At 42.4% G+C, this 26,854-nt stretch overlaps 2 protein-coding genes and 1 non-coding gene across 4 annotated transcripts in view; 2 read left to right on the top strand and 1 right to left on the bottom strand.

Moving 5' to 3' along the window:
- The window catches only part of LIMD1 (LIM domain containing 1), a 33,571-nt gene extending 26,343 nt beyond the window's left edge, over positions 1–7,228 (top strand). Inside the window, exons 6-8 of the mRNA XM_010398770.4 lie at positions 217–268; positions 965–1,033; positions 1,992–7,228. Of these exons, the coding sequence (XP_010397072.3) occupies positions 217–268; positions 965–1,033; positions 1,992–2,129 (259 nt within the window). The 3' untranslated portion in view covers positions 2,130–7,228. The remainder of the gene's footprint in view (positions 1–216; positions 269–964; positions 1,034–1,991) is intronic.
- An 885-nt stretch (positions 7,229–8,113) lies between these two features.
- TRNAR-ACG lies at positions 8,114–8,186 on the bottom strand. Its single transcript has one exon. It is a non-coding gene; the product is annotated as a tRNA-Arg (tRNA).
- Positions 8,187–8,336: 150 nt separating this feature from the next.
- SACM1L (SAC1 like phosphatidylinositide phosphatase) overlaps positions 8,337–26,854 on the top strand; it is a 30,375-nt gene continuing 11,857 nt past the window's right edge. Inside the window, exons 1-7 of one of the 2 annotated variants that reach the window (XM_039549414.1) lie at positions 8,337–8,507; positions 17,380–17,477; positions 19,068–19,142; positions 21,044–21,171; positions 22,036–22,185; positions 23,440–23,499; positions 25,092–25,125. In XM_039549414.1, coding sequence (XP_039405348.1) covers positions 8,449–8,507; positions 17,380–17,477; positions 19,068–19,142; positions 21,044–21,171; positions 22,036–22,185; positions 23,440–23,499; positions 25,092–25,125 — 604 coding nt within the window. In that variant the 5' untranslated portion in view covers positions 8,337–8,448. Of the gene's footprint in view, positions 8,508–17,379; positions 17,478–19,067; positions 19,143–21,043; positions 21,172–22,035; positions 22,186–23,439; positions 23,500–25,091; positions 25,126–26,854 lie in introns of those variants that run through there. The other variant, XM_019285833.3, reaches the window with a different exon arrangement.

Below are 26,854 nucleotides of genomic sequence, written 5' to 3'. Positions count from 1 at the left end.
CTAAGTGTAAAGTATACTCTTTTTGCCTGATCGAGCAACATGTGCCAAGCATTACTTAAAATCAATGCTAAAATGAATTTATGATCTTGGGAAACAAAGTTTTCCTGTGGGTAAGTTATTTACAGCTGAAGCTTTTCATGTTACCACTGAGAACATACAGTCCTCTCTGTTTGTGTTGATCCATAACTTGCCTTCAATTCCTTGTTGTTCTTCCAGAGTTTTAGCTCCAAAGTGTGCAGCATGTGGACTTCCCATTTTGCCCTCTGAGGTGAGAGCCTTTTATTCCATATCCCCTCAGGGGAGGAGTGTCAGGCCTTGCTCTCTTTCACACTTGACCCTGTGTCAAGACGAATGTGCTTGTGGATGGGGAGAGATGGTCGCTTCCTCTGGAGTGCAACCCTTTGATCTAAGTTCATGCACTGTTCTTGAAATGTGACCCTTCTTTTGTTCAGTAATGAACCTTCTTCTTCCTTGGTCAGGCTGCTTTTTTCATCTCCTGCAGGATTATGCTGCTGCTAGTTTTATGTTCAGGAGAATTTTCCTTTATGTCAATAGATGCTGGTGGTACTCCTAAATGTAACTCATTTTAATACTTGGAGGAGATGAATCTTGGGCAAAACTAATTTAAAATGCTGAAAAATGTGTTCTATTGAAATTACCTAGTGATTAATATGTGATTTCTGATAGATGTTACTGTTAAACAGGGAACATTTTTACATTTCCGGTGTCACATTTTAGAGGATAACTGCAGTCAGTCGATACTGACTGCAGATATCCTCTGTAAAAATATTTATTATTAACTGTAAAAATAACTGCAAGTGGCAGGATTTGTCTGTGGTCTCCAACCAGCTGCCCAAATGCATTTCCTCAACATTCATTCTGTTGCAGGAAGCAATCTACAAAGTGCATGTGTCTGATCCTGCTGTAATCCTTTGTAATTTCTGCTTTGCTCAAATGTGCACAGGGGTCTGATGAGACCATTCGGGTTGTGTCCATGGACAAGGATTACCACGTGGAATGTTACCACTGCGAGGTAGGTCAGCAGCTTTCTCAGGGAGCGGGCACTTCATAGTCATAACTGCTATTCTTTTTAAGATGGAAATAAATCTTACTGCTGCCTTCCAGCAGCAGTAGATGAGCAGTGCAAACCTTGCAGTGTGAGACCCTTTCTGTCAGTGACTGAGAAATTTCCAGATTGAGGATGAAAGCTTTTGCAGCAACGTGTTTCAGCTGTAATTTCATTTGCTATCCATAAAGTTGCAGGCAACAAGTTAATTATTGCTTTTCAAATTTGGCAGTTTATTCATTAATGAAGGAAGCATGGTGACTTAGTAAGGTCTATTGCTGCCTTTCAGAAGCCCCAAGCTCCAGATCACATTAGTGTATCTGATTTCCAAGTCAGATTGTTGAAAAATGCTAAGGTGGTGACTGATCCTGTGGGGTATAAGTTACTTTCACTCTCATGGGAAATGAACGTGTCATTGGGGCTGGAGAAAGGATGCGGCTGCACAAGAAAAAATTCCACAAGATGCCAGGTCTTGCAAACCATTTGGTCTCCATGCAGGGCTTCTCAGAAAGCCTCCATACTTCTGCATTGTGAATTAAAATAAATAGTTGTCTTTTCTCACTGTGCTTATAATGCAGTGAAAGGAGGCCCTGACACTGTACAACTGTAATGTGAAGAGGTGAATCCTACCTGACGGTGTAAGGAGACACGAGCATGTTTAAAATACATGTAAGAGGGTTGCACCTTACCACAAGATAAAGCTTATTCAGTAAAACTGCTTCAAACAAATTTGTACAAGGCTGTCCATCAAAGTGCCTATGTTAGATGTTTTTCTTCTCATGGTACATGCTGGACCTATTAGGAAGGAGCTGTTGGCTGGGTGTCTTCTGTCCTTGTCACAAAATCACTTTCCTGGAAGCCAGACCCCAGCTGACACTGGAAGATGAACACAAGCTCTAATAATTGGCATGGCCTCTCTTTGCAGGACTGTGGGATGGAGCTGAACGATGAAGACGGGCATCGCTGCTACCCACTGGATGAACATTTGCTTTGTCACTCCTGTCACCTGAAACACATAGAGAATGGCACAACCCCAGCAGCTGCCTACCAGCACCACTACTAGTCAGCGTGGCCAGCGTTGGAAAGCCGGGACAGAAGACTTGTTACATGATCTCCCTCTCCCCACCTTCAGCTGATTTCCTGTGCATGTTTTCCGCCAGTCGGCAGTGTTCCTGTAAAAGGATATGAGAGATTTTTGCTGGATTCACAAAGGATTTCAGCTGCATCAAACCATGTCTACTTGACCAAGAATGTGGCATGTTACCTAAACCAATCAGTTTACTTTTACGTGCCTTTTTCTGCTGCCTGGAGATTCCTCTGGGCTCATTTTGGAAGATTATCCAGTGAAAGCACAATTTGCTCTCGTGCCTATGAACTCAGATCGTGCCATGCACAATTAAAAAGCCAGAGGCTGGCTTGCCAGGGACATCCCATCAGTCTACTGTTTCCTGAAAGCACATTTCATCAGGTTCCCTGAAGGACACCAACCTATTAGTACCAGTTTTTTAGATACACTCTCTTTTTATTAATTCTTTAGGAAAAGAAAAGAAAGGGGTCTGTGCAAAATGGCACACTTGGACCTTTCAGTTAATTCCCTGAACTCCAGTATCAAGTCTGTAAAAAGGCTGTAAAACCACCAACTCTCCAAGCACAAACAGGCAATGCTGTCTGGCAACTGGAGGCCAACATCCCATTTCAAACAACAAAAAACTGGAACAAGCTAGGCTAAGCTACTGCAATGACTTGGGGCCCAGGCTTGTGTGTCGGCATGACACACAGGGGCCAGTCTGCTGTGCCAGAGTCTGCATAGTGGATCATATTTGGAAAGGAAAGGTCGGGATGCTGAACGTGTGGACATGGGGGAAATCCATCCTCATTCTTGCTTGCAGAGCTCGTGTTGGAAAAAAGCTCTCCATACACAGACAGTTGCCTGAGTTTTCCAGTTTGTCCTCACAGTGCAGCCCTCAGCCTGCCTGTTCCTTTCATGGTGTTTACCCAGCACAAAGCCATTTCATAGTGGTGCTTATTTAGAGCTCGGGAAACAAACTCGAGATTGTTATGAAGGCTTTGTTACATTTAGAGCCCAGCTCTACAACCTGAACTCATATGAGTATTTTGGCATAAACAGATTTGCTCCCGTGAATAATAACAGCTTATCTGAGTAAGGGGTTAGAGAGTTTGGCCCTTACTTTCTCTTCTGCTGAGAAAGCAGGAAGGCAGATTGTTTCTTTTCTTGACCCCGCCCTGCTTTATAGTCAAAGAAATCTGTTCCCCCCATATGTGTTACATATGTGATGGGTGTGCCTGCACTGCATGTTCTGTACATACCAAAGCTGAGCAGCCCCTCATGTACTGGTACTTTTGTTTAACAAAAATCTCTTAATTTAAAGCCTTGGATGCAGCTGGGGATCTTAACTACTCTTTCTGTCATTTGTGTGGAAAATTAGTTAAATCCTCATGTACCTATGCTAAAGATGTAAAGTTGGTTCTGACTAGCAAAGGATGGGATAACATTCTTGAAGATCTTTTTAGTGAGGAAACTACAATAAGTTAGCTGAGCCATGGCACTGGGACTCCCAAAACGTGCCCATGCTGAAAACCCATTATAGTTCAACTAAACCTCTTTTCTAGTCGCATGGATGTAGCTTGAACTTCACTCGATGTAGTCAGACAGCAACGTGTACCCATCTGGAGCAGCACAGGTGTCAGGTAGCAACAAGTTGCCTGTCTCTGCCTGTGCTAATAAATCATCTTGCCATTGCTGAAATGTGAAACTGCCCCAGCCTCAGGAGCTTGGTGGGCTTGGCATGGAGTTTCATGGTGCCAGCTGACTATCCCGCCCTCTGCCCCATTCAGCTGCAAGTGCCTCCCCCTGTTTCTGCTGCTCTTCAGGATGGGGATGGCAGCTCGGGGCTGGAGGCTGGTCCTGCCTGGAAGCCATCCACAGCTTTGGTGTAGCTTGGCTCTGTGGCACCATTTTTCCTGGGGACACGCATCCCTTCAGTGAGTGACTGAAAGCTCAAGGGAGGGCACTTTACCACTGTGAAATATATCTTCTGAGAGTTTTACCTGTGATTTTAGAGGAGGTAAAATTGACCCCAAATATGTGAGCCCTCCTAGAGCTTTAAATTTAGCCTCCAAATGCTGGTTAGGAAAGGGATGGGAGCTGACACAAAACGTAAGCAGTGCTGCATCCAAGCAAGATGGATCGAGGGCCACAACAGCCAGGGCAAATCCTGTAGTGCTCTCACCCCAGTGCACAACATCAGCTTATGTCCTGCAGCACAGCTAGGCTGGAGCAGGGAGGGGGTGTTCAAGGTGTGACTGTGATCTTAGGACTGTCTGAAGGGGCTGAGGTGGAAAATAACACTAGCTCACAATCCCTAGTAAATAATTCAGATAGTCCTGGGCAGGTGGTTCTCCGCCCTGAGCTGCTTTTGGCAGCAAAGGTGATGAGATATCAAAGTGGTTTTTGGAAGTGTACTGGTAACACCAGCCTTGATCATCTGTTGCTGTCTCTGAGACCAGATGCTATGTAGCTCATGCTTCTGCTACCTCTTGATTTTTTAGAGGAAGCCCTTGTGCACATTTTTTGGCCTTCATTTTGTAAAGATCTGGAAACACTAGTGGGATGGGTATTTTCTTTTTAAACTGCATTTTAAACTTCTGTCTCACCATTGCAGCCTTCCCTACAACCTCAAAATAAGCAGGAGAGAAGGGTACGGGGAGAAGGACAATTTTCCTTTGTGGAAAGCCTGAAGCAGGCAGTTTGTGGCAAGCTGTCTTGCAGGAGCCCTCTTTGCACCACCAGAAAGTTTGGCCTCTGCTCCCACACAGTGTCTTCTTACTCCTGTCAGCCCCCCTGTATCCCTCAGTGCTGGGGAAATGAAGGCTGCCCTGCTTCCAGTTTTGAGGTCCCCTATAAATTATTAAATGCCAACACTCTGCTTTCCTGTATTTACAAAGAGATGGAAATGACAGTGTGAAGCTCTTGAAAAAGGAGCCTGTGAGCTTGTGGTTTTGAAGCTAAAGCATCTACTGCACTGCCCTGCACCCCTGTGTGTGCTAACTTCCACTGCTTCTATCTCTGGGAGTTTGAATTCATTTAAGCTCAGTATTATTTCTCCCAGGCTGTGAGTGTCTGAGTCCCTGTTGATTTTCCCCAGCTTGTCCCCAGCTCTGCAGCTGCCTGACAGTGGGTCTGGCACGGGGGGAGGCAGGGGCATCCTGCACAGGGGAACCTTCTCCTCCTTCTGACCCTCTACCAGCCATCTGTGGAGCTCCAAGCCCTCACTGCCTGCCTTCAGGCAGCTCCCCCAAAGGGAAATATAGCTCTGGAGCTGGACACGTGAGGTTTTTTGTCCCCTGCAGAGGAATTTCAAAAAACATGTTAAATTCCAACTATCTCATGGCTGATACTCATTGGGTTTTGCTGTTCACATGAACCTTGTTGCCTTTTAATTGATTAAGATGCTATGAAAATGTACTATGAATAGTTAGTCTTGATTCCTCCCCCAGCAAGTTCTTCTGACTGGTTTTAGAGTAAGGAACCCTTGGAAGTCTCATTGTGCTGTTAATGAGTAACTCTCATGCAAATAGTTATTCAAGTGAATTCCCTGAAGCCTGCTTTCAGGAATCAGAGCTTAAAAGATTTTTTCATTCAGATCATGCTGTTAAATTTCTATTGCTTAGAATACAGAAACTCATTTAAATAGGGATTTTTGCATAAGAGCTGGGAGAAAGCTCCAGCTACAGAAGCAGCAGACATTTTTTGTGTAAAGTATAAGAAACACCTGTGATCAAAGCAATTTAGGAAACTGCCCTGATGTTAAAACACAGGGAACAGCAGTTTCAAACACTCTGGTAAGGAGCATTTGAAAAGATCTGTGGCTCTTCAGTTTCTGAATTTCATTTGGGGGCTTTTAAAATGTTTTCCCAGTCTTTCAAGGTTTAAATGCTTTTTTTTGGTAGATCTTTTTACTACAGAGTGAATAGCTGCTTAGTCTGGAAATGGTGGAGTTTCATCAGCAATCGGGTGTGATGTGGCAGCCTTGAAAGGCAGAAACTGGGCTTCCAAGAGCTGGCATGCATCTGGCTGGCCATTCCAAAGAAAGGATTATCTCATTTTTTGGAAAAAAAGTCCCATGTGGGCCTTGACTGCTTGCTATATGCTCACTTTTGGGGTGGTGTGTGCAGTTGTGTCTATGCACATGGACATGTGGCACGTGCTGCCTGTGAGACAGCTGCCTTTCACACCTCTGTGCCTGCACCAAGTGCTTGTAGGTGCATTTTGAGCAACTTTCTGTGTGTGAATGTAAGGACAAGTTGACCCAGGCCTCATCACTGGGAAATACCCCTGCGGGCAGGGAAGGGCTATGACCAGATACACATCCCTTTCCCCCATCCTGTGAGTGCCTGTGCTACTGGGAGAAGCTGGGAAGGGGTTTGCATTTCTCATCATCACACAGTATTTGTGCATTCATTTTCCTTTTGCATTTCTGTGTCCTGCTGCTCGCTGGCTGCAGTGGGCCTGGCTGTACTTACTGAAGCTGACTGGGCAGACATCTTCCGGAGAGGGCCTGGGACTGCTCACCCACCCTTTTCCTAAGGAGAAGCAAAGCTTTCCTGAGCAATAAAAGTCATTACCCTGCTTTCTTCCAGGCAGAAGCTGGTGTGGCAACATACATCTGCAACCCACTCAGACACGAGAGGAGATGGGAAGAAACTGTCCCCACGTGCAAATACTTGGCAAAGAGTCCTGTAAAGGCAGGAATGCCCTGCGGCCCTGGTAGAGGGATGACTGGGCTGCAGTTCCCAGCCCTGCCGGCACCAACCCTCGTCCCCACGCAGCAGGTCTGCGGTGCATGGCCAGGCAGGGACCCAGGCACACACACAGGCTCTGGCTTTCTGGATCTAGAAAGCAAATCCAGAGCCTGGCTAACGATACTGAATGGTACTAATTATTTTGTGTTTCCTCCAAAGCTTAGCTCCAGGAGAGAGTGTTTTAGGATTTGTGCTGGTGTAACTAACCTTAGCCTCCTGTGAACACAGCCCTCTTTTCTTCTGTGCTGTTAAGTATTTATAAAGAATGAAGACCGGTAGCAGAACAAAGCCACTGGCCTGTTGTGATTTCAGTGATTAAAGACAATATCTTAAGCAATGCTCAGAGTCAACTCTTTCCTAAATTTGCAATGATTGTCATTGCCCAGAGTCCACAGTGGGGTGAGTTATGCCGTGAAATGATGGTTTCCCAACCTCTTCCTTACTCCTGTCCCCAGACCTCAGTGGCTGAGCTAGGTGGGGAGAAGCACCTCAGTGGGGTTCACTGGGAATTTACAGTCCTTCGCAGGCACCTGGTATTTGCTGCAGCTCCATTGGAGGCTGTCCTGCTCTGGCATCCTTCTGGGGAGACCCAGGTCCCAGGCTGAGGAGCTGGGGAGGGATGTGCTACCTGTCAGAGCAGGCTCCGATCCCAGCATGGGAGTCTCCTTTGCAGTGTTGGCAGGGATGGGTTCCTTAGAGGGTTTTGGGTAGTGTTCCCATGGCTCTGGGATTCATGGCAGCCACATGGTGCCCCTGCTATCAGCTACCGGGACACCTCCCGCCTGAAGACTGGATGTTGGCCAGGCAGCACCACAGCAGCTTGGAGCTGTCAGCTAAAATGAAGCAAGTAAATAGGAATAACTAAATATAGTTCCCCCTCCTTGAGGCAAAAAGCTGCCCAAATCTGGGGCATGACACCCAGAGAGCTGGATCCGGTGGGAAACTGGCCAGGAGGTGCCCCAGGTTTGCTCCTTGTCAAACCCCATGGCCTGGGGGTGGGTCAGAAAAGGTGCCCGGGCGGACAGCAGTTGTCCCTGACTTGGGGGACTGCCAAGGGTGGGAAGCCCAATAACACCACCTAATCCTGGGAGGTTTGGAGATCCCCACATTGGGGGCATGCAGGTGGCAGTGGTGGGCCTATGCAGAAAGGGGGGCGGGCTGCAGACAGCACCCTCGCCTCGAAGTGCAAGGGAAAAAAAAGTAGGCGGTAGAAAAAAGAGCAGCCGAGCCAGCCAGGAGTCGAACCTAGAATCTTCTGATCCGTAGTCAGACGCGTTATCCATTGCGCCACTGGCCCTGCTCGAAAGAAGGCTTCTGCCCCTGGTACTTCAGCACAGCTCTCCCACGCTGGCTCAGCCAATGGCGGCGCCGCCGAGTCGGCCCGGCCCCGCCCCCTCCTGCCATAGGCGGCGCCCCGCCCTAGGCTCGCCGCGCGCCCGCGGAGGTTTGTCCCGAGCGAGGCCCCGTTGCTCCGGCCCAGGGACGCGTCAGTCGGCCAGGGAGGGAGAGGCCGGGTCGGAGCGGAGCTGGCGGCGGCCGGGGAGAGCCCGAGGGGACGGATGGCGACGGCGGCACCGGCGGGAACCACGGCAGCGGCGGCCTACGCCAGCCTGAAGCTGTGAGTGACCTGTTGGGACAGGGATGATGCGGCTGTGCTACCTGCCAATGGGGAGGGAAAGGGAAGGGAGGAGCCGCCGGTGGAGCGACGGTCGTCTGTCCCTTGCTGTCCCCTGCCCTTCCCGGGCCTGTCCTCTGCCCTTTCTGCCCATTTCGGCCCCCTCGCTCACCCGAGTGACCGCGAAGGGCTTGGCCTGAGGCGGCAGTGCGTGCGGGAGGGTGGGAGGAGGAGGAGGGAGGACTTTGGCCGCGGACACGGGTCCCCTGTCGCCGTCCGTCCGATAGCGCTGTGGGCGGGCGGCTCTCGTGTCTGTGTCGCTTCCCTCCCGCGTGTCCAGGAGGTCAGTGCCTGCGGGGCTTCCCTCGGCGTGAGGAGCCAGGGCTGCCTGCTGGTCGTGGACTTTCCCTCTCTGCAGACATTCCAAACCCACCTGGACGCATTCCTCTGTCACCTGCTCTGAGTGATCCTGCCTTGGCAGAGGGGTTGGACTAGATGGTCTCCTGAGGTCCCTTCCAACCCTAACGATTTTGTGATTCCGCCTTCCTGCTTGTAGGTAGCTGCTGTAGGGGCTCGGGCACTGTGTAAGGCTGTGTGTGCGCAGCGCCGCTTGCCAGCAGAAGGTTCCCTAGGCGTGCTTGTCCATCGGTCTCTCGTGACACAAATAGGCTTTCTTTTGTGGTGTGTGATGGTTTTGATGCCAGTTGATGACTGAACTTTGAGGGCTTTGAACTTTCGGGACTCTCCTGTGCACTGCCGGCTCTGACTTTCCCGGTGTACATTTTTTTAACTACCCAGTGTAATTTTTTTATTAGAACAAATATTTTTTTTAGGGGAGACTGTAACCCTTTGAATGTGTGTGTATGCCACGTGTTTGTTTGCTGCTTTTAATACAGTAGAAGAAGTTGCAGAACCAAAAGCAGTGCAAAGTTAACGCTGCAAGAGGCATTTCCATGATAAACCCTCACACCAACCAGTTCGAACTCCCAAGGGTGTTACTCTGAGCATGAGACTCTTCATGACTGAAACCAAAAGTGAAGTGTGTTTGTGTGTCCTAAAGGCGTTCCCAGGCTTTTGACCTCTAAACAGTAGCTGGAAATTCCACAGTTGAGTTACCGATACCATTTTCAGGCAGCAGTATCTGAAAGTGATTCTTAAGCCTGATTTAACTGTACTTTACGGTCTGTTAAATTTCATTTGACAGTCATCTTTTGGATTCAGAGCAAACATACTTAGGTCTTTTGGAGGTCTGTATAAACAGTTTGCCATAATGCTGTTTTGTGTTTCAAAGTCACTGGGCTTCTTATTTTGTTTAGGTAGTTGTATGAGGGTACACGGACCCTGGAGGTAATTGAGTATTGCTGAAGAGTAAGATCAGCAGTGATGGCTGAAAGACTTTACTTGGTAGAAAGCTTTTTCTTTTTCCTCTTGTCACCTAAGCAGTATTTGTCTTTCTTTAAGCTGATCTTGTGATCTTTTTGCCTGCAGAGGAGCAAAGGTGAGTTGTGTGAGTAGCAGTTGTGTGACTTGTAGTACACGTTGTTCTTACTGACATTTTTTTCAAGTAAAAGCACTTCTCTAGATACAGGCTAGTAAGGAATTCTATCATTCAAAATTTAATCTTGGCTAAAAGTAAGCTTTGATCTTTTTAGAACAAGGCTGTCTCAGATGTAGTTTAACGTGAGTTTTTTCATAAACATGAAAACAGAATTGGTTTGTGTTCTGAAAAATGAGCTTTTGTTGTTGTTGTCATTACACCAAGTTGTGATCATGGCTGCAGATTTTCTATTAAGTGTTTTGAAGATACAGAGCCATAACTTGAGTGATGAGTCAAACCTACCGGGTTGTCAAGGTCAAAGGAGAATGTTCTTATGAAAAATCCAGGCTAGACTTCAGTTTCAGGATTTAGTGGTGGCAGTGTTTGGGTTTGGATTTTTAACTGGCTACTCATTCTCAAGATGAGGCCAGATTCTGTGACTGTACCTCTTCTGTGTAGTCTGGTGGCCCTGGATGGAGCTTCCCTGACTGCAGTGCTCTGCATCCTGTACATCCAGCCACAGGTTCTAGCTCTCAACACAAACTTCTTGTGTTCTCCACCTTATCAAAAGTAGTGGTTCACAACTTTTGTGCTTTGACCAGTGACATCAGTCAAGTTCAGGTGATACCAGTAAAAGTGCTGATGTCTGGCATTTGGGCTGCTTATGAAACTGATTGAGTTACACCAACAGTTATTGGGGAAAACTGTGAACCTGAAAACTGCTATCCATAGCTGTCATCTGTGTCACTGCTATACTTAATTAACTTCTTCTGGTAGCCTCAGGAATAAATGGTAAAATTCAAGCAGCTATTGCAGGTATTGGATTCACAACTGGTAGTGGAGTTGCCAGTCCAGTTAATGTATGAAAACTGATTGTTAAAGCTGTCTGCAGAATAGAGAAAATTCTGGCTGTTGTTTTGGCTCAGTTAAAATCACTTTTTTTTCCATTAGTGCTTGGATGAAGACTTACCTTGCTGATAGCCTTCTCAGTATCCTGTGGGTCCATGAGACTAGCTGTGTTTCAAATTTAACTCCTCCTACCCATAGTTATGTTGCTTCACATGCTTTGTGAAAGTACTTGTCAGTCTTTAGTAGCTACTGCACTTGAGCACAGTGCTTTTCACTTGTGTGTGTTTGGGGGGACATCTAAAGGGGTGTTTCGGTTTGAATAATGCTTCCAGAAAGAACAGCTACAAATCTTTTTCTTCCTGCTCCATCTAAGTGGCTGTCGTGGTAAAGCTCAGGGATGTTGGTGGAGCAGGACATTAACTTATGCAGTAAATTATTTTCATCTAGAGTGAAACTTCACTGGAAATAGACATTATGTAGCTAAGCCTTTAATAAATGCCTTTTCTGTTTTGTTTTTAAATAGTATTTCCATTAGTGTTTTCTAAATCCTGGGGTTTTTCTCCCTGCAACAACTACTGCTCTTTGGGAGATGTTCCAATTCCTTGAGCTGTTTCTGCTCAAGGAGTAATATTTATGGGAGACATATAATTAGCACACCTGCTCACCTAGAAAATCTGGAATCTCTGGAGTGCTGAAACCACCAGTGTGTTAGCTCTGTTACTTAACATACCATCGGGACTCTGCATAAACTAACATCTTTCCTGTATCACCGCAGACCAGTTAGCTGTGCTCAAGATACCAAATGCATCTCTATGCAGTACAGGGTGTGCTTTTGGCTTGCTTTTTTATGGTAGTCAGAGGCTGACATCAAAGAGTTTCCTGCATTAGAGCAATGTTCAGTATTTATGGTGAAATGATCAATTACTGAAGTAAGGGTTTGGCTGTTGAGGCCTAGAAGGCTTAAGTGGTATTGAGTGAAGTACTATCTTTAGTGGCCATTAGAGCATGATGGGTCCTCTTCCATGCTGTATCTGAACACAGGAATATTCCTATCTGTAAGATCAACCTAATTAAAATGTGGGATGCAACTGCATCATCTGTATTATACACAGTGCTGCTTTATAACGTAACTAAGGAAGTGAAACTTCACAACAAATACACAAACAAAAGAAATACTATCTCACTTAATTGTAAATGAATCTGACTTTACACTTGGTATAAGCAACAGTGGTTTGTTCTTTTTTGAGGTTTTTTTTTTGGTTGTTTGGGGTTTTTTTATGTTTCTGTTATGTTAGGAATCAATACTTTTTTCCCACAACTTTGAATTGTAGGAATGAAATCTACTGAGTTGCTTTATCTCTTGGCAGCAATCCACACAGTTTCAGTTGGAGAAGATTACCAAACTGAAATCCAAGTCACCTTCAGTAATATTTTAAATGGGAATTTGGTGATTGCAGTTCCTCAATACTTCTCTTGAGTAATGTGAGTTATACTATCAATGTAAAATATTAGTGTTTATTGCTTCCTTTGTTCTTTAGCACTACTGAGAAATAGTTCATTATAATGATTTTAAGTTTTCCTTTATTTAAAAAAAGGGAATAAAAGGACTCCAATTTTGTGAAGATTTGATATGCTGTTAAGTTGTAAGGGGAGCAAGATACTGGTGGTGAGAGTTCTTGATGTCTTGTATGGGTCTAGACAGCAGTGACAATGTAGCTGAGGAGAAGGCAGGCTCCTACTGTCAAATATGAAGCTTATACAAAAACAGAATGTGGCCTGGTGTGTGAAAATGAGTTCTAAACATAACTACAGACACTTTAGCCTTCCATAAAATACTGCTTTCCTAATTGGTTTTTTTTGTATAATACTGGCACTTGGACTTTCATCTGTCCTTATGCATTAAAAGAATAGAATGAATCTGCAGATTCCTAGTCATGAATGATCCTTTCTTCACCATTTAATACCTCCTTGTCAAATCAGTAAAATTAGCATGTCTAATCTTGTCTAATCATCTGTCTAAGCTTGTGATAGACATACAAGCTTGCTAGTGAATACAGTTTGGAGATGAACCTATTCATGCAGTGTTCATCAGCTTCCTTTCTGAAAGACAAGTGAGAGGCAATCATCTTGACTATAGTGATTTTACAATAGAAAAGGTCATCTGAGTGAGAATGAGACTACTAGCCTAGTTCTGGTAATTGGTAAAGTTGTAAACTTGGGCTGGAACTGCTTTGAGTCTTGGCCTCTTCCTCAACTATATTTATTTTAGGAAACATTGAACTTCTTGCAAAAATGAAGCAAGGACTAAGTGAATCATCTTTCTGTTGAAAATTTTGAAGAGCACTAATTATCCCACTTCTTCTGAAGCATGGATTTAATATCTTGCAGCGCCTTAGGCTTTCCACTTTGTGTTGCACAGTTGTATTTAAGGCAGTTTTTAAGGATGATCCCAACAGTGTAGTATTTGTTCAAGTTCTGTCAACTTTGTAGATTGGTAACTTGATTTCTTCTTGCCCCTGTCTCCCCTCTCACTCAAGACATCCAAAAGAGTCAACAACAATTCTGTTTCAGAGTGCTGCAAGCTGCTGAAGCCTTTTTGGTCCATTGAGCTGAAAACAGGGATGACTTGTCTTGCATTCTCTACGACACTTTTGTCACCAAGTTTGGTCCTGGAGAGGACCGTGGGAAGGAGGACTTTGAATGAATGCAAAACATAAATTTCTAGCTTTGCTTAAACTATAGACATTGAGTAAGAGGAGATAAACGTGATAGAGTTGTTAAAAGGGCAGTGGTAGTGGCAGGAGATAATGTGGTCAAGGATTTGAGAGAAATGCTGGGATCTGATCTAGCAAAGTGGGGTCTGTGACACACACTGAGAGACCAAACACCATTTGCAGTGGCAGCGTTAGTTCTCTCTGTTTTCTTTTCAGTTTGGGGATATTGAGAATAAAAGACTGCTTGTTCTTCAGGGAGAAATTGTTATTCTTGTGTGTGGTAAAGAAAACATTTTTTTTATTATGACAATTATTTGACATTTGTAAGCTTCTCAGTTGGTTAAAAACAGGCTTTAACCAATATGCATGTGAATCTCTGTGCTGAGACTGTAGTAGTGTCATGGCCATGTTGCACTTCATAATGTAAGGAGCAGCTTTTAAAAATACTGATCATGGATGGAAATGCTCTTTGTGCTCTGTCCAGTCAGTGTAGATGTCTTGTCCGTGTTGTGCTCTTCATACAGAGTATTCAAAAACTGAAACTATAGTTCCTAACGCTTTTTTTGGAGACTGTTCAACCTGATAGGTTAACATACTTTTTCAACTTATTTTGATTGGTATACTCAGATTAAGTAAGACTGTAAGGGAGTAGGATTGCATAAGCATCTGTGTTAATGGCACAAGAGGTCCAATATTAAACTTTGTCGATTCTCTTCATGGCTGTTTTTGTATCTGAACTCTTGTGTGTCAACTGACATCCCAGAGAAAGATGAGTGTTCAACTAAACCAATGGAAGATAAGCTGCAGCTTTCTCTTGTGGAAAAAATGCCTCCTGTTGCTTCCTGCCAGCTAGCAATAGGTTTCTGACTGCATCTTAAATAGTATATCCTGTTTTCTTTTTTGATGCTTTAACAAACGGAGGGTTTGTAGATGTGTTTAAGCTTGTCTTGCCCCTGTTCTATCTGTGTAAGCTTGTTTGTTTTTTGCCATAAAACCAGCTCCCATTATTGCTGTGAAACTCCCCTAAAAAGCTGGGGGTGCACATGTGCACTTCATCAAAAACAGAAACAATGAAAGCAAAGTAGATGTTTTAAGGCTTCAGCATTCAGCAAACTGCATATTTGTATTTCTTACTCTGATGTTTTTATTTTTGAAGATAAAGCATTTAATATGTATACCTGAAAGATTTAAGGCTGCTGATTTACAAAGGAAATGCTGTAGATGTGTTTCCCATTTTAGGACCCATAGACTAATTTTCCTGTAATGAAGTTAAATTATCTGATGAACACTTAACTATTAATTGCTTTACAGTTGGTTGTGTTATTTGGTGTTTGGTGGATTTTTTCAGTTCAGTATTTGCTCTCCTCTGGCTTTCCTCTTAATTTCCCAGTGAGGTTGTGGAATCGCCATCCTTCGTGAGAGTCAAAACACACCCTAAGAAACAGGGTTTAACTTAGAAGTTGAATAAACTTTTGAGTTGGCCCTGCTTTAAGTGGGTGGAAAGTGGGGTCTTCTAGACCTCATTTTAAGGACTCTGTGGTGAGTTGATCCTGGGTGCCCCCTGGAGTGGATCAATCACTCCCCTCCTCACCTGGATAGGGGAGACAAAATAAAAGGAACAACTCTTGGGTCAAGATAAGGGCAGGGAGAGATCACTCAGCTATTACAGTCACTGGCAAAACAGAGTCAACTTGGGGAAATTAGTTTAACTTATTAATAGTCAAATCTGGGTAGGATAATAAAAAATAAAGCCAAACCTTAACACCTTCCCCTCACCCCTCCCTTCTTCCTCAACTCCACTCCTAGTTTTCTCTACCTCCTTCATCTCCCCCATCAGCACAGGGAGACTGGGAGTGGGGTTTGTGGTCAGTTCATCACACTTTGTCTCTCTTGCTGCTTCCCCAGTGGAAGGACTCCTTCCCCTGCTCCAGCATGGGGTCCCTCTCCCGGAGACTTTGAGACAATTCTCCACAAACTTCTCCAAAGGGAGTCCTTCCCACAGACCGCAGTTCTTCATGATCTGTTCTAGCGTGGGTCCATTCCACAGGGTGCACTCCTTCAGGAACAGACCGTTCCAGCATGGTTTCCCAGAAGGGTCATAAGTCCTGCCAGTGTTCCAGCACAGGCTTCCCATGGGGTCAGAGCCTCACAGAATCACAGAATATTCTGAGTTGGAAGGGAACCACAAGGATCATCAAGTTCATCTGTTAAGTGAATGGCCCATATGAGGATCAAACCTTGGTGTTATTAGCACTACTTATTAACCAGCATCTCCCTGCTCTGTCGTGGCCCTCCAAGGACTGCAGGTGGATCTCTGCTCTGCCATGGACCTCCATGGGCTGCAGGGGGACAGCCTTGCCTCACTGGTCTTCCCCAGGGGCTGCAGGGGAACCTCTGCTCCAGCTCCTGGAGTACCTGCTGCCCCTCCTTCTGCACTGACCTTGGTGTCTGCAGAGTTGTTTCTGTCACATGTTCTCACTCCTGTCCCCTGCTGCAGTTGCTGTTGTGCTGGGCTTTTCCCCCTTCTTAAATAATGTTATCCATCACTGATGGGCTGGGCCTTGGCCAGCAGTGGGTCTGTCTTGGAGCTCACTGGCATTGGCTCTGTCAGATACAGAGGGCTTCTCGCAGCTTCTCACAGAAGCCAGTCCTGTAGCCCCCTCCGCTACCTGGCCATCACAGTCCTCTGATCTAAATTAGGGTTCTAATTCAGCTTTCTGAAGGATTAAAAAAAATAAAAAAGATGTGTAGAAATGCAAGATCTATTTAGGGAGAAAGAGCCTAAAAATATCTACCCTGTTACTAGAACAAGAATTTTAAAACTCTGACCCCATGTTTTGTCAAGCCTTAAACTAAGAAAAATCACTGTAAGAGTCAAGAACACTAGTTTTAAGAGTGTTTGGGGTGTTTTGTTTGTTTGCTGAGCATTTCCTGTGTACGGCTACAAGTCACTTCTGCATAACTCTCCTACCAATGCACAGTGAAACATGTCTGGCTTCTTGCAACTGTGTTAATGGGTGTATTTTTAAGGAACACTTCTAAAAACTGTTTATGACTAGCATTGGATTTTGTGCTGGTTTTGAAGAGAAGGAAGGGAAAGATGGCAATGAAGTCTGAACAGGAAGTCAGTGTGTGACTTGTCTGGTGGGGAGGATACATGTTATGATGTGTGTGTCATGTAGACCTGGCTAACAAGTCTGGGGAATGGTAGTGTTGGGACACCTGCTTCAATAAATTAGTGTGCCACTGAACTTCTCCATTTCTACTGTGTTGTTTCTGGTGGATTCTTGCAATACTTAAAACACTAATGTGAAGCAGGTGTGTTTATCATTTCGTACATTACTTTTATGTTTATTAGATCTGCATTAAGCATGTGGTCTGATCTGTTAGGAAGATTTTGGTTTAAAAAATTTCTGATTTTGTGTTGGGTTTTGATTTATCTCAGGTATGGTTTAAGCTTGCAGGAATTAGAGTGGACCACTATGTACACAAACTCACTTTCGTATCTTTACCTTATGGTAATAAAAAAGGATTAAGATTGTTAAACAGGCCATGACACTTGCAATAACAGATGAGCTGGATTTACTTTTTGTATTTCTTTTTTCCACACTGTCAACGTCAGTGGCTGTTGGGAAGCAATCCAGTGAGAATTTTGTTATTTTGCAGCTGAAATAAGGTGTAAAATTGATTGCTCTGTCTTCAGGTGGTAAAGAATAAACAAACCCAAAGTAAGTTTTACTAAACTAATTCCTTTTTCCTCTCTATTCTCTTAAAGACATATAACGCCAGAGAAGTTCTATGTGGAAGCCTGTGATGATGGAGCAGATGATGTGCTTGCTATTGATAGAGTCTCCACAGAAGTCACTCTTACAGGTGACTCTCCTCACCAGTATTTCTCAATACAGTCTTCTCTGTCCTTTCTGTCTGTTTTGCTCTAGGAGTCCAAAAAGATCTTCAGAACCTTACTGAGATGATACTGACATAATTGTTTTTGGTTTTAGTTACTGTTTAAAGCAGTGCTTTGTATTCTGTTCTGGAGAGCTTTGTTTCAAATGCCTTTTCACTGTGGGTAACCAGGGTGATAGTGCTTGCCTGTTTTTGGTAAGACTGTCCATCACAACAGGGGAAGCTGACTCATCCAATCTAGTTGGGGTTGGTGCTAGAAGTTCAAGATCAAACAGGGGAAGGATTGAACACTGGGGTTCTGCAGCTTTTCCAAATTGTCCCAGTGCTTTTTTTTATATAAAACCGAAACCTGACTTTTCATAAAGCCTCTAGAAATAGCAACAGTAAAAAACCCATGGTGTAAATTTTGTTCTGTGTTGCAAATCTGGATTCAAATGTCACTGGGAGTAGTCTTAAGCCTGTTGATGTCTTGAAAATTTTAGTTTCATTTTTTAAACAATGTGAAACAATGAACTTTGATTAAATAACAGTAAAATGAAGGCAGTGGGAGACTTCCCTTTTGATACTTTAGGAGTTTGGCACCACAGTATTACTAATCTCCAAACCGACAGAAATGCTACAGTAGTAGTAATATAAAAGCAGTCATTCTCTCTCTTTTATTAGACTTCCTGTATAAGAAGCCGAATGTAAGAATAGTGTGCCCATCCCACTAATACTTTTGGAATTGTAGTATATTAGCTCAATTTCTCCTGCAAAACTGTCCCTTCAAAACTGTAAAGATTGTTATCCCAAGTGTTTTGTTAGTCTAAATCTCTCTCACTACTAGTGTTTTATCAGATGAACCTGCAAGGGTGTCTAAAGCAAAGCAAGAGTCAAGGGTTTCCTTTCCCAGTTTTCTGAGTTCTGGGAAAATGCCTCATTCTAGGGGGTGTTTTGGGTTTCTTTAGATTTCTCTAATATCCCTTCTGTTGTTTTAGAAGTGTAGGTTGATGAAACTTACACATGCTAAGACTTTTAATTGATATTTGGATACTTTTTGGATCTTGGATCTCTTGGTATGTTGTTTGGAATACTGTGTCCCTTGCCACGTGTATGCTGCTGTTGGTAGTTTTTGCAGAGAGAGCCTGCAAAACTAGAGGTAGAGACAGAAGTAGACCAAGGCTCAGAAGAAGCAAACCAGACCTGGGAGGCACAAGCACTTATGGTTTGGTTGTGTTTTATGTCTTGCTGGCTTCAAAACAAAGCTTCTGGAAGCTGGCAGGACAATACATTATTGAGGAGTCTACTTGCTATACTATCATGTAAATAAGCTTGAATTTATTCAGTTAAATGACAGCTTTGATTAAACATGAGAAATTGGTTAGAAATTGGGTTAGAATTCCAGGTCCTCCTCCCAAACCTCCATGAGGCTTTTAAATTCTGATGCTTTGTTTCTTATATTTAACACTGTAGCAAAACTTGATTTAACCAGGAAGGGTGGAGAAACCTAGTTTTAGTAGTGTTCCAATACAGTCATGAAAGAAGCAGTCTGAAATGTTCTTTTCTTCTGCTTTTCAGTTAAAAAAGATGTTCCCCCTTCGGCTGTTACGAGGCCTATATTTGGTGTATTGGGAACAATCCGGTTGGTGGCAGGTAAGGAGAACAGAACTGTGCTCTTTAAAAACACTTAGACAAAATAGATTGCTAAAGAAGCTCTAAAGGCAAAAATAGTATTTGCAAGTATCTGAGGTTGCACTTTCATCAGAATGATAAGTTTTCCTTGTGGCTTGTAGAGGATGGAGGCATCCAAATCTACTTTATCATGAATGTTTGTGTAACTCCTAAAACCAGGAGGTGCTCTAAAGGTAGGGTTAACTGGTGGTTGTTTGAGTTTTAAGGAATGCGTTTCAAACGAGTGCAAAGAACCTCATCTACTTATTCTTTGTAACTGTTTTAATCTTAGCTGCAGGATTTGGTGCAACAGTTGACTGTTGCATTGCGAAGCTTGACTTTAAATCAATAATCACGGTACACAAATAGCTGAGAGTGACAGGGTGATAGACAAGTAGATGCAGCTGTTCAAGTAATGATTGTGTTGCAACTGCCCTGCAAATATGGAGAAAATCCAACATGAAAAGGAGAAGGGCGGATGGGACCAATTCTAAGTTAAGGGAGTTTTAGGATAACGTAAGAATAAGTTGTTCCGTTTTCTAAGTGTCTCAGTGGTCATATCCAAGCAGCCACTGCCGCAAATAAACCTGATGCATAAAGTGTAAGCTGTCAGGAAAGTGAGCATTGCTGCTCCAACAATCCTTTTTGTAGATTTTGGTAGAGTTTGAGACTGAAGTAGTCTGAAAAATTATGTAATAAGCAGGATACATACTGAATGCAATCTCCATGTGTAGAAAGGATAAAAGATCACTCACTGAAGTATTCTCAACTGAAGCAAAGGGTGATTGTGTTGAATGCAGTGACTTCTGACAGGATCTTAAAACTGCTGAGTTTTCTATGCCCGTATTCTAAAGAGATGTGGGTCTTGCAGAGTAAGAGTAATATAATGGATACATGTGTCTTAGGGACTTGATGAGCGCTGACTGTTTTAAAACTGAACTGCCCCAAAGGCAGTTTACAGGCTCAGTAATGATTGCTATTCATCTGACTGAATATTAAATAAAATATAGAATATGTAAAAGCTTGGGGTTTTTTCATTCTACCCTCTAGAGCTTTGCACTGAGTGTTAGCGTAGAGCTGTCAAAGTAAAGATGTTAGCAGTTAAATTAAATGTTTAGCTAAGTGTTATTAGGCAGTTCACTGCTGTTAACTGTAAAACCAGCCCTGTATCTAGCAATGCAGCCTCTTTAACATATATAAATATTCTTTGTCTGTTGCACTATTAAGAGTAAACTTTTCCTTCAAAAGCAAGATGACACTGAAATATGCTATGCTTAGAAATAAGGTTATGTTGTGGTCACCAGTGAGTGTAAATTAATTGCTCTGAGTGAACTGTCCATGATTATGAGGTGGATTTTTTGCTTCGTTACTTAAGCAACCAGGGAAATAGCAAACTTCCTGACTTAAATTGCTAACAGACACCCAAATGTCTTTGTTCTGTTTTGAACCTGTTAGGAGGAATATTTTTTCATGATAAGTTGAATAGTCTTTTTGGCTTTTGAAGCATGCTTCCTTTCATGTGTTTTGGACTTGCTCTGTGCTTTTCTAACCACATTCAAGAGCATTGGCCTCTTTTTGAGTTAGCAAACCTGAAGATTTTCAGATTGTCTCTGATCAGAAGTAAGAGTAGGTGACACTTTATTTTGTCCACTTTTTTTTAAAATTCCTTAAATTTAATGAGTAGCTCAAGGTCTCTGGACATAGAGAAGTGGGTGGCTTAGCAAGTACATTGTGCTTTTGCTCCAGCCCTGTGTGCTTTTGCTACACTTAAGGACATAAAGTTCTGTTGGTTTCAGTTTTCTGATACAGTTATAGGCTGCTTTTCTTAATATATGCAGCTCTTTGTTTTGTTTTTTTTTAACTTTGTTCTTTCTGCTTTACAGGCACATATCTTATTGTAATAACAAAAAAGAAAAAAGTAGGTGAGATTTTCAGTCATGCAATCTGGAAAGCAACAGACTTTGACATCCTCTCCTACAAAAAGACCATGCTGCACTTAACTGATATTCAGGTAGGTACATTGATTAGGGGAGTATGGAGGAATGTTATTGTATGTTAATGTTCATTGCCACAGGAGCTTAATTTGATGAAGCTATTAATGTAACTTAGAATATCATCTATTTATGGATGTGCATTTTTGCTTCTCTTAAGATGGTACACCCTTCCTAATGCTTCTGTTAAGTCTTTCTTACACGTTTACTCTTCTGACAGCCCCTACAGTAAACTGCATTGCTGTCATCTTATCTATCTTGCTTTCTTTTTGGAATTGTTCAATTACATAGTTACCCAGCAGGGAAGAATTAACTTTTTTTTTTGAGGGAGGGCAAGATGGAATATATTTTAAAACAGATATGTAGTGGATTGATAAAAAGCAGGTCAGGGTGTCTAACCAATGGAGCTGGAAGGGAATCTGATAGTTTTTCAGGAAAGGAATGAGGTTAATCAGAACTTGAACCAGAATACAAATTATAACTTAGTATCTGATAACTATTCTTTTGTCTTGCCATCTTGCCTTTTTTTTTTTTGACTGACTGAGTGGTTTTCAGGGAAACTAACAGCTTCCCTTTTGCTTGCAAGTTGTTAGAACTAGTTTAAAATCAGTAGCTATTTACCTCACAGGAATATTGTTCTCTGCTCTCCACTGTTGTTGCAGAATTTGGTTGCAGTGTGCTAGCTGCAAGTTATCAGTGAACTGGTATCAGAATTGCACTCTCATGCTTTCCGTCTTGTATGGTAATCTCTGGATGATGTCATGCATTGCTAGAGCACTAGCAAAATTCATCTCATCACTTCAAAAAGTAGTGGTAGCTGACAAGAGGAAAATATTTTGATAGTAGTATATGACAGCTCTTCTATTCTTCCCTCATCTCAACAGTTGCAGGACAATAAAGTGTTTTTATCAATGCTTAACCATGTCTTGAGCGTGGACGGGTTTTACTTCTCAACAACCTATGACCTAACACACACCCTGCAACGGCTGGCCAACACGAGCCCAGAGTTCCAGGAAATGAGCCTTCTAGAGAGGGTAAGGATTTGAGTTTGCTTTGTGTCTGTCTTGGAAATTGCCAGTCAGTTTTATGCAGATGATGTTTAAATGATTCCAGTGTTTTATCCAAGCTATTATGGGTTGTGTCTGAACACACTGGTTCACACAAGTCTCAGTTTGTGAGCAGTATCATGTTCTAGGGATCTGTTCTGATGTGGTGTCACACTTCCAGATCGGCAGATCTACTTTAAATGGATTTTGAAAAATCCAAAATAAATTAAATTTTTGCCTCTAATATTGAACACTTCTAATTACAATAAGAAGGAGCTAAGCAGAAAAATTGTGAGAAAGCAAGTTATTCCTTTGACCTGGAATGGGGGGAGGAATCCAAAGTGGAATAAATTGTACTTGTGTTCATATTCTTTTCAAGGATAACTTGGAATAGAATTGTGGGTTTTATGGCTGTCAGTCTTGGGATGTTGTATTCTGTCTAAAGTATTCCAATTTTTTGTGTGAAGCATGAATTTAGTATGCTGCTTTTGTCTTAAAGACAGCAGCTAAATGCAATTTGAGCTTGACATTCTCTTGTGTCTATATTGATGGGTTTTTGGTTTGGTTTGGTTTTTTAATATTGGAAAAAATGTTTACATTTGGGGATTGTTTTGCATCATCAAATGCTGCTCTGGCGGTGCTCTTGCCAGGGAGAGCAAGGACACAAAAGGATTGGTTTGCCTTAAAATTGTGTCACTTCAGAAGGTTGTTTGAAAGGCAAAGTACAGTCAAAAGGCATCAATTTCAAGTAAATTCAGATCTTGGATGGTTAAGATTATTTCAGTGTAATTTCATATGCCCATGGCTGCAGTATAATGGCTTATCAAAAGGATGGTGGCAATTTTGAACATTTCCAGTTTGCCTCTGCAAGAGAAGTCTGGTCTGTGTTTGTGTGGGTGTTTTTGTTTGATATTTGTGTTTGTTATTTTTTCACAGTACTGGTAGAAGGAAACAACCCCAGTATAGGGGCACCAAAGCATTATGTTCTGCAGCTCAGTTGTTAATGGTTTAGAAGTGTCAGGCAACACCCTTAAGAATAGTTAAAAGAACAGTTCTCTCCAATCTTTATTTAGATTTCTAGTTGAGGATGTGAAGGCTACTGATGAAAGAAGGGAACTTCATCTCCATTTGTACCTGTTCACCTAAACTTGCATGACACATGGATACTATGATATTGCCTTTATGTTGAACTAAACAGAACTGACTGTCTCTAAAAGCATGTTGGCTTTTTTCTTGCTGCAGGCAGATCCACGGTTTGTATGGAATGGACACCTTCTGAGAGAATTTATTGCTCAACCAGAGGTAAACACTTCATAATGATTAAGTTAATAGAGAACAAATATGCTTTTGCTATAAGTATGCAACAGTTTTTTGTAATTCTGTCTCTTTCAGACAGCCAGAATCTAGTATAACGTGGCTATTCATCATCTAGTTTAGCACAGTGAGTCTTCTGCTTTCAAACTTCCAACTTTGTCGATGTCCTCAGTAGTACTTCTAGAAAGCTAATTTTTTGGAAGTGTCTGTATTTGAAGATACTGTGCTGTGAAGATACCTACTCATATAAACCAGAGGGGAAGTTACAGTGCACAGCATATGCTTCTCAAGCATTTTGAAGTTTAGCTACTTATTTTTGGGTATAGGCAAGTTCATAATTTTTTTTCTAAGACTCTCTCACATCATTCTCCATGAGTGCAGTTTAAATTCCATTTTCCTAGTGAATAGATCATAAAGCTGGTAATTAATAGTAAGACTGACTGTTTAGATTCTTTCAGTTTATTTCAAATGAAGATTAGCACAATGTAATCTTTGAATTCATTTAGTCCAGCAAATACAAGTGCATTACCATAAGCCACAACTGTGGCACCTTAATGGCCAGACTGTCTAAGCTCCCTCCTACTGGTGACATCCTCTGTCTGTTAAACTCCTTGAATTGCCTGCACTACAGCAGCCTCCTCTCTCCATCAGTACTTTGCATTTATCAAAGCAAATGACGCATGGCTTCTATTTCTGCCTCGGTAACCTGTGGAGATGTGCTGTTACTTTAGACAGCACTGTTCCAAAAGGCTGGATTGTGCAGTGCTTCTGGAATGTGAAGATATGAATTAGAGAAGGACTGTTGTGCATATTCCAGGGGCATATGACTGGGTGTAAAGTTTGCGTAGTGCTATGCAAATAAAGCTTGGGAAATGAGAGAGAAGCTGTGGTGGGAACAGCAAAGGAAAGCCAAGTGTGGCTGGTTAGTGAAAACAGATGTAGGGGGCAAAACACAGAAGCTGAAAAGGGAGATAACTGGTTTTTTAGGCTACACTTCCCCTCACATTGATTACAGGTGGCTTGAAGCAGGAACAGTTTTAGGGAATGAAGTGTGGCATTTCTGACTTCTAGTATTAGAGAACTTTAAAATTTTCTGGAAAGATTAAGTTATTCAGGAATGGCAGGATAGGAAAAAAGCTGGAACAAGCGTTTTGAGTATCAGTCACAATAAAAATATATCTTACTGAAGGCATCTGTAACTACTATCTCTGCATATGTCCTACTGTGAAGGTAAAGCAAACACACCATGTCAAAAGATTTTCAGCAAGTATTGCTTTATATCTGGCATGCTTGTAGGAGAGTAAATGCTATGTGTAAGGAGGACAAAGCAGCTTGCTTTTTGTCCAGGCTGCTTAATTAGGATTAGACTTTCACCTTTTTCATCCTGCTAATGAGGATTACATATGTTGCTGTTTTCTCTGAACTTCTTTTCTCAGAAAGGAATGTTTCACCCTAAACAAAAAGTAAATGATATAAAGTATATGAAACTATCACAACACCCTTAGGCAAAGCATAGTCACTCGCTTATCTTTTTTGGCTACTAGTGTTTAGTATTTTTAACATGTATTTGTGTGTTTCAGATCCATAGGTTTGCTACGCCAGTGATGCATGGATGTATCCTTTTGTGTTGTAAAACTGAGTGCTGGATATGGGTAGTCCAGAGCAAAATGGCTGCTGCTGAGGCTGCTCTATTGTTACATTGGCAATTAGAACATAGAGCACAATGTCAGAAATAAGTTGTGGTTTGCTCATGTATGGGTGTTACATATTGTTTGATAGCCCACTTGTGTGTTAATGCCCTTGAATATTCTGCTTTGAAGGCTTAATGTATTTCATTTTACAGGCATGGTTTGCATAACTGTCTTTCAGTGGGAAGGTTAAGATTAATATGGCAAATGCTCTTACATCAGCTTCAGTACTTTTTTATCTTGCTGTAAGGATGCGTTTACTTTAGATACAAAATAAGGGAGAACAGTTTTGACTTGAAGGAGTGCTTATGGATGTTCCTGTTGATGAATAAAAGGATAAGAAGTTCTTCTGAAGGCTCATGGGATGCTTCTCCTAGGCAGCTGCTTTTCCTGCACCAACACTTTGGGTAACAGCCTTTTTAGCAAAGCAGTCATGAGTTTATTTTTGAGAAGGGATGAATGCTGCAAGTGAGCTGAATGCTTTCTGGAGGCAGTGTGTGATCAACAGTAAGTCCCAGGTAGTTGCTCCTGGACAGACAGCGTGAAAAGGACTGGCAAGACTGGACAGAGCAACTCATGTCATGTTCTGCTTTGTTCCTCTGTTGCAAAGGCCTCTCAGGTGTGTGCAGGGAATGGCTTCCAGATGGATTTGGTTGATCTGGTAGGACTGTCAGCAGCTGGCAGATCTCCAGTCCTTCTTTCCTGTGGCTTCATTTAATGGAAAATGTTGTGGGAGTAGGCAGAGAGACAAAGGGAAGATAGAAAAAGGGAACTGTCGAAACACACTAATCCTTATCCTGCTAGTTCTGGGTAAATTGCAATTAACAACTGACAGACTGCAATTAACACCTTCCTTGATCCTGTTTTTTCACTATATAAATAATTAGCATAAGTAATGTTTGGTTAGATTAGAATTACAGCAAAACCTTAGAGAACTCAAGAATTTGAAGAAACTGGATTTCTAGTGGTAAAAATGCTAGGAAGAGCCCTAAGCAGAACTGTTACAGTGCCACTAGTAGGTATTTCAATAATATAAAAGGTTCCTCCCCCACTCCCCATGTAAACCCAAATACATTTTTTTCAACTATGTGTACTGGGCTTCTAGTGCTTCAGGGATGAGAAATAATGGACTTGGATACTTGAGATTTTGATCACCTAAAGCCCAAAACTATGTTTCGTATTTCCCTTGCTGCTCCAAATCAAAAGCCCTTCTAAAGAACAGTAAATTCCGCCTTGTCCTTTTCTGTGTATGTGGAAGTTGCTAATAGCAAGTTGTCATTTTAAGTGAGGACAGATTGTCAGCAGAAAAGAGGTTGACAATTGCTAAGCAGCTACAGTTAGAGGTAACCTTTCTTGCAGAATACTGTTGGCTATACAAGTGTTGAATTAAAGGGGGGAGGGCCCGGCAGTAATTTTCCAGGAAAACAGAGGAATGGGTATTTTTTCAGCCTTAATTTATAAATTGTGAGAACATTCTGGATGGGCTGAATTTGTATTATATTTTTTGGGTTGTTTACAAACAGTATTTGCATAAATACAAACAGAAATCAAGATGACTTGTGTGAAATCAGTGTGTTCTTTAACATAGCTGAGGTGCTTGTGTGATGCAGCTGCTTTATGTCCCATTTGATAGATAGATGCAGAACCTAAATTTT

Source organism: Corvus cornix, chromosome 2, assembly GCF_000738735.6.
Source record: "Corvus cornix cornix isolate S_Up_H32 chromosome 2, ASM73873v5, whole genome shotgun sequence".
NCBI lineage: Eukaryota > Metazoa > Chordata > Aves > Passeriformes > Corvidae > Corvus > Corvus cornix.
This window is presented reverse-complemented; position numbering and strand designations above follow the sequence as displayed.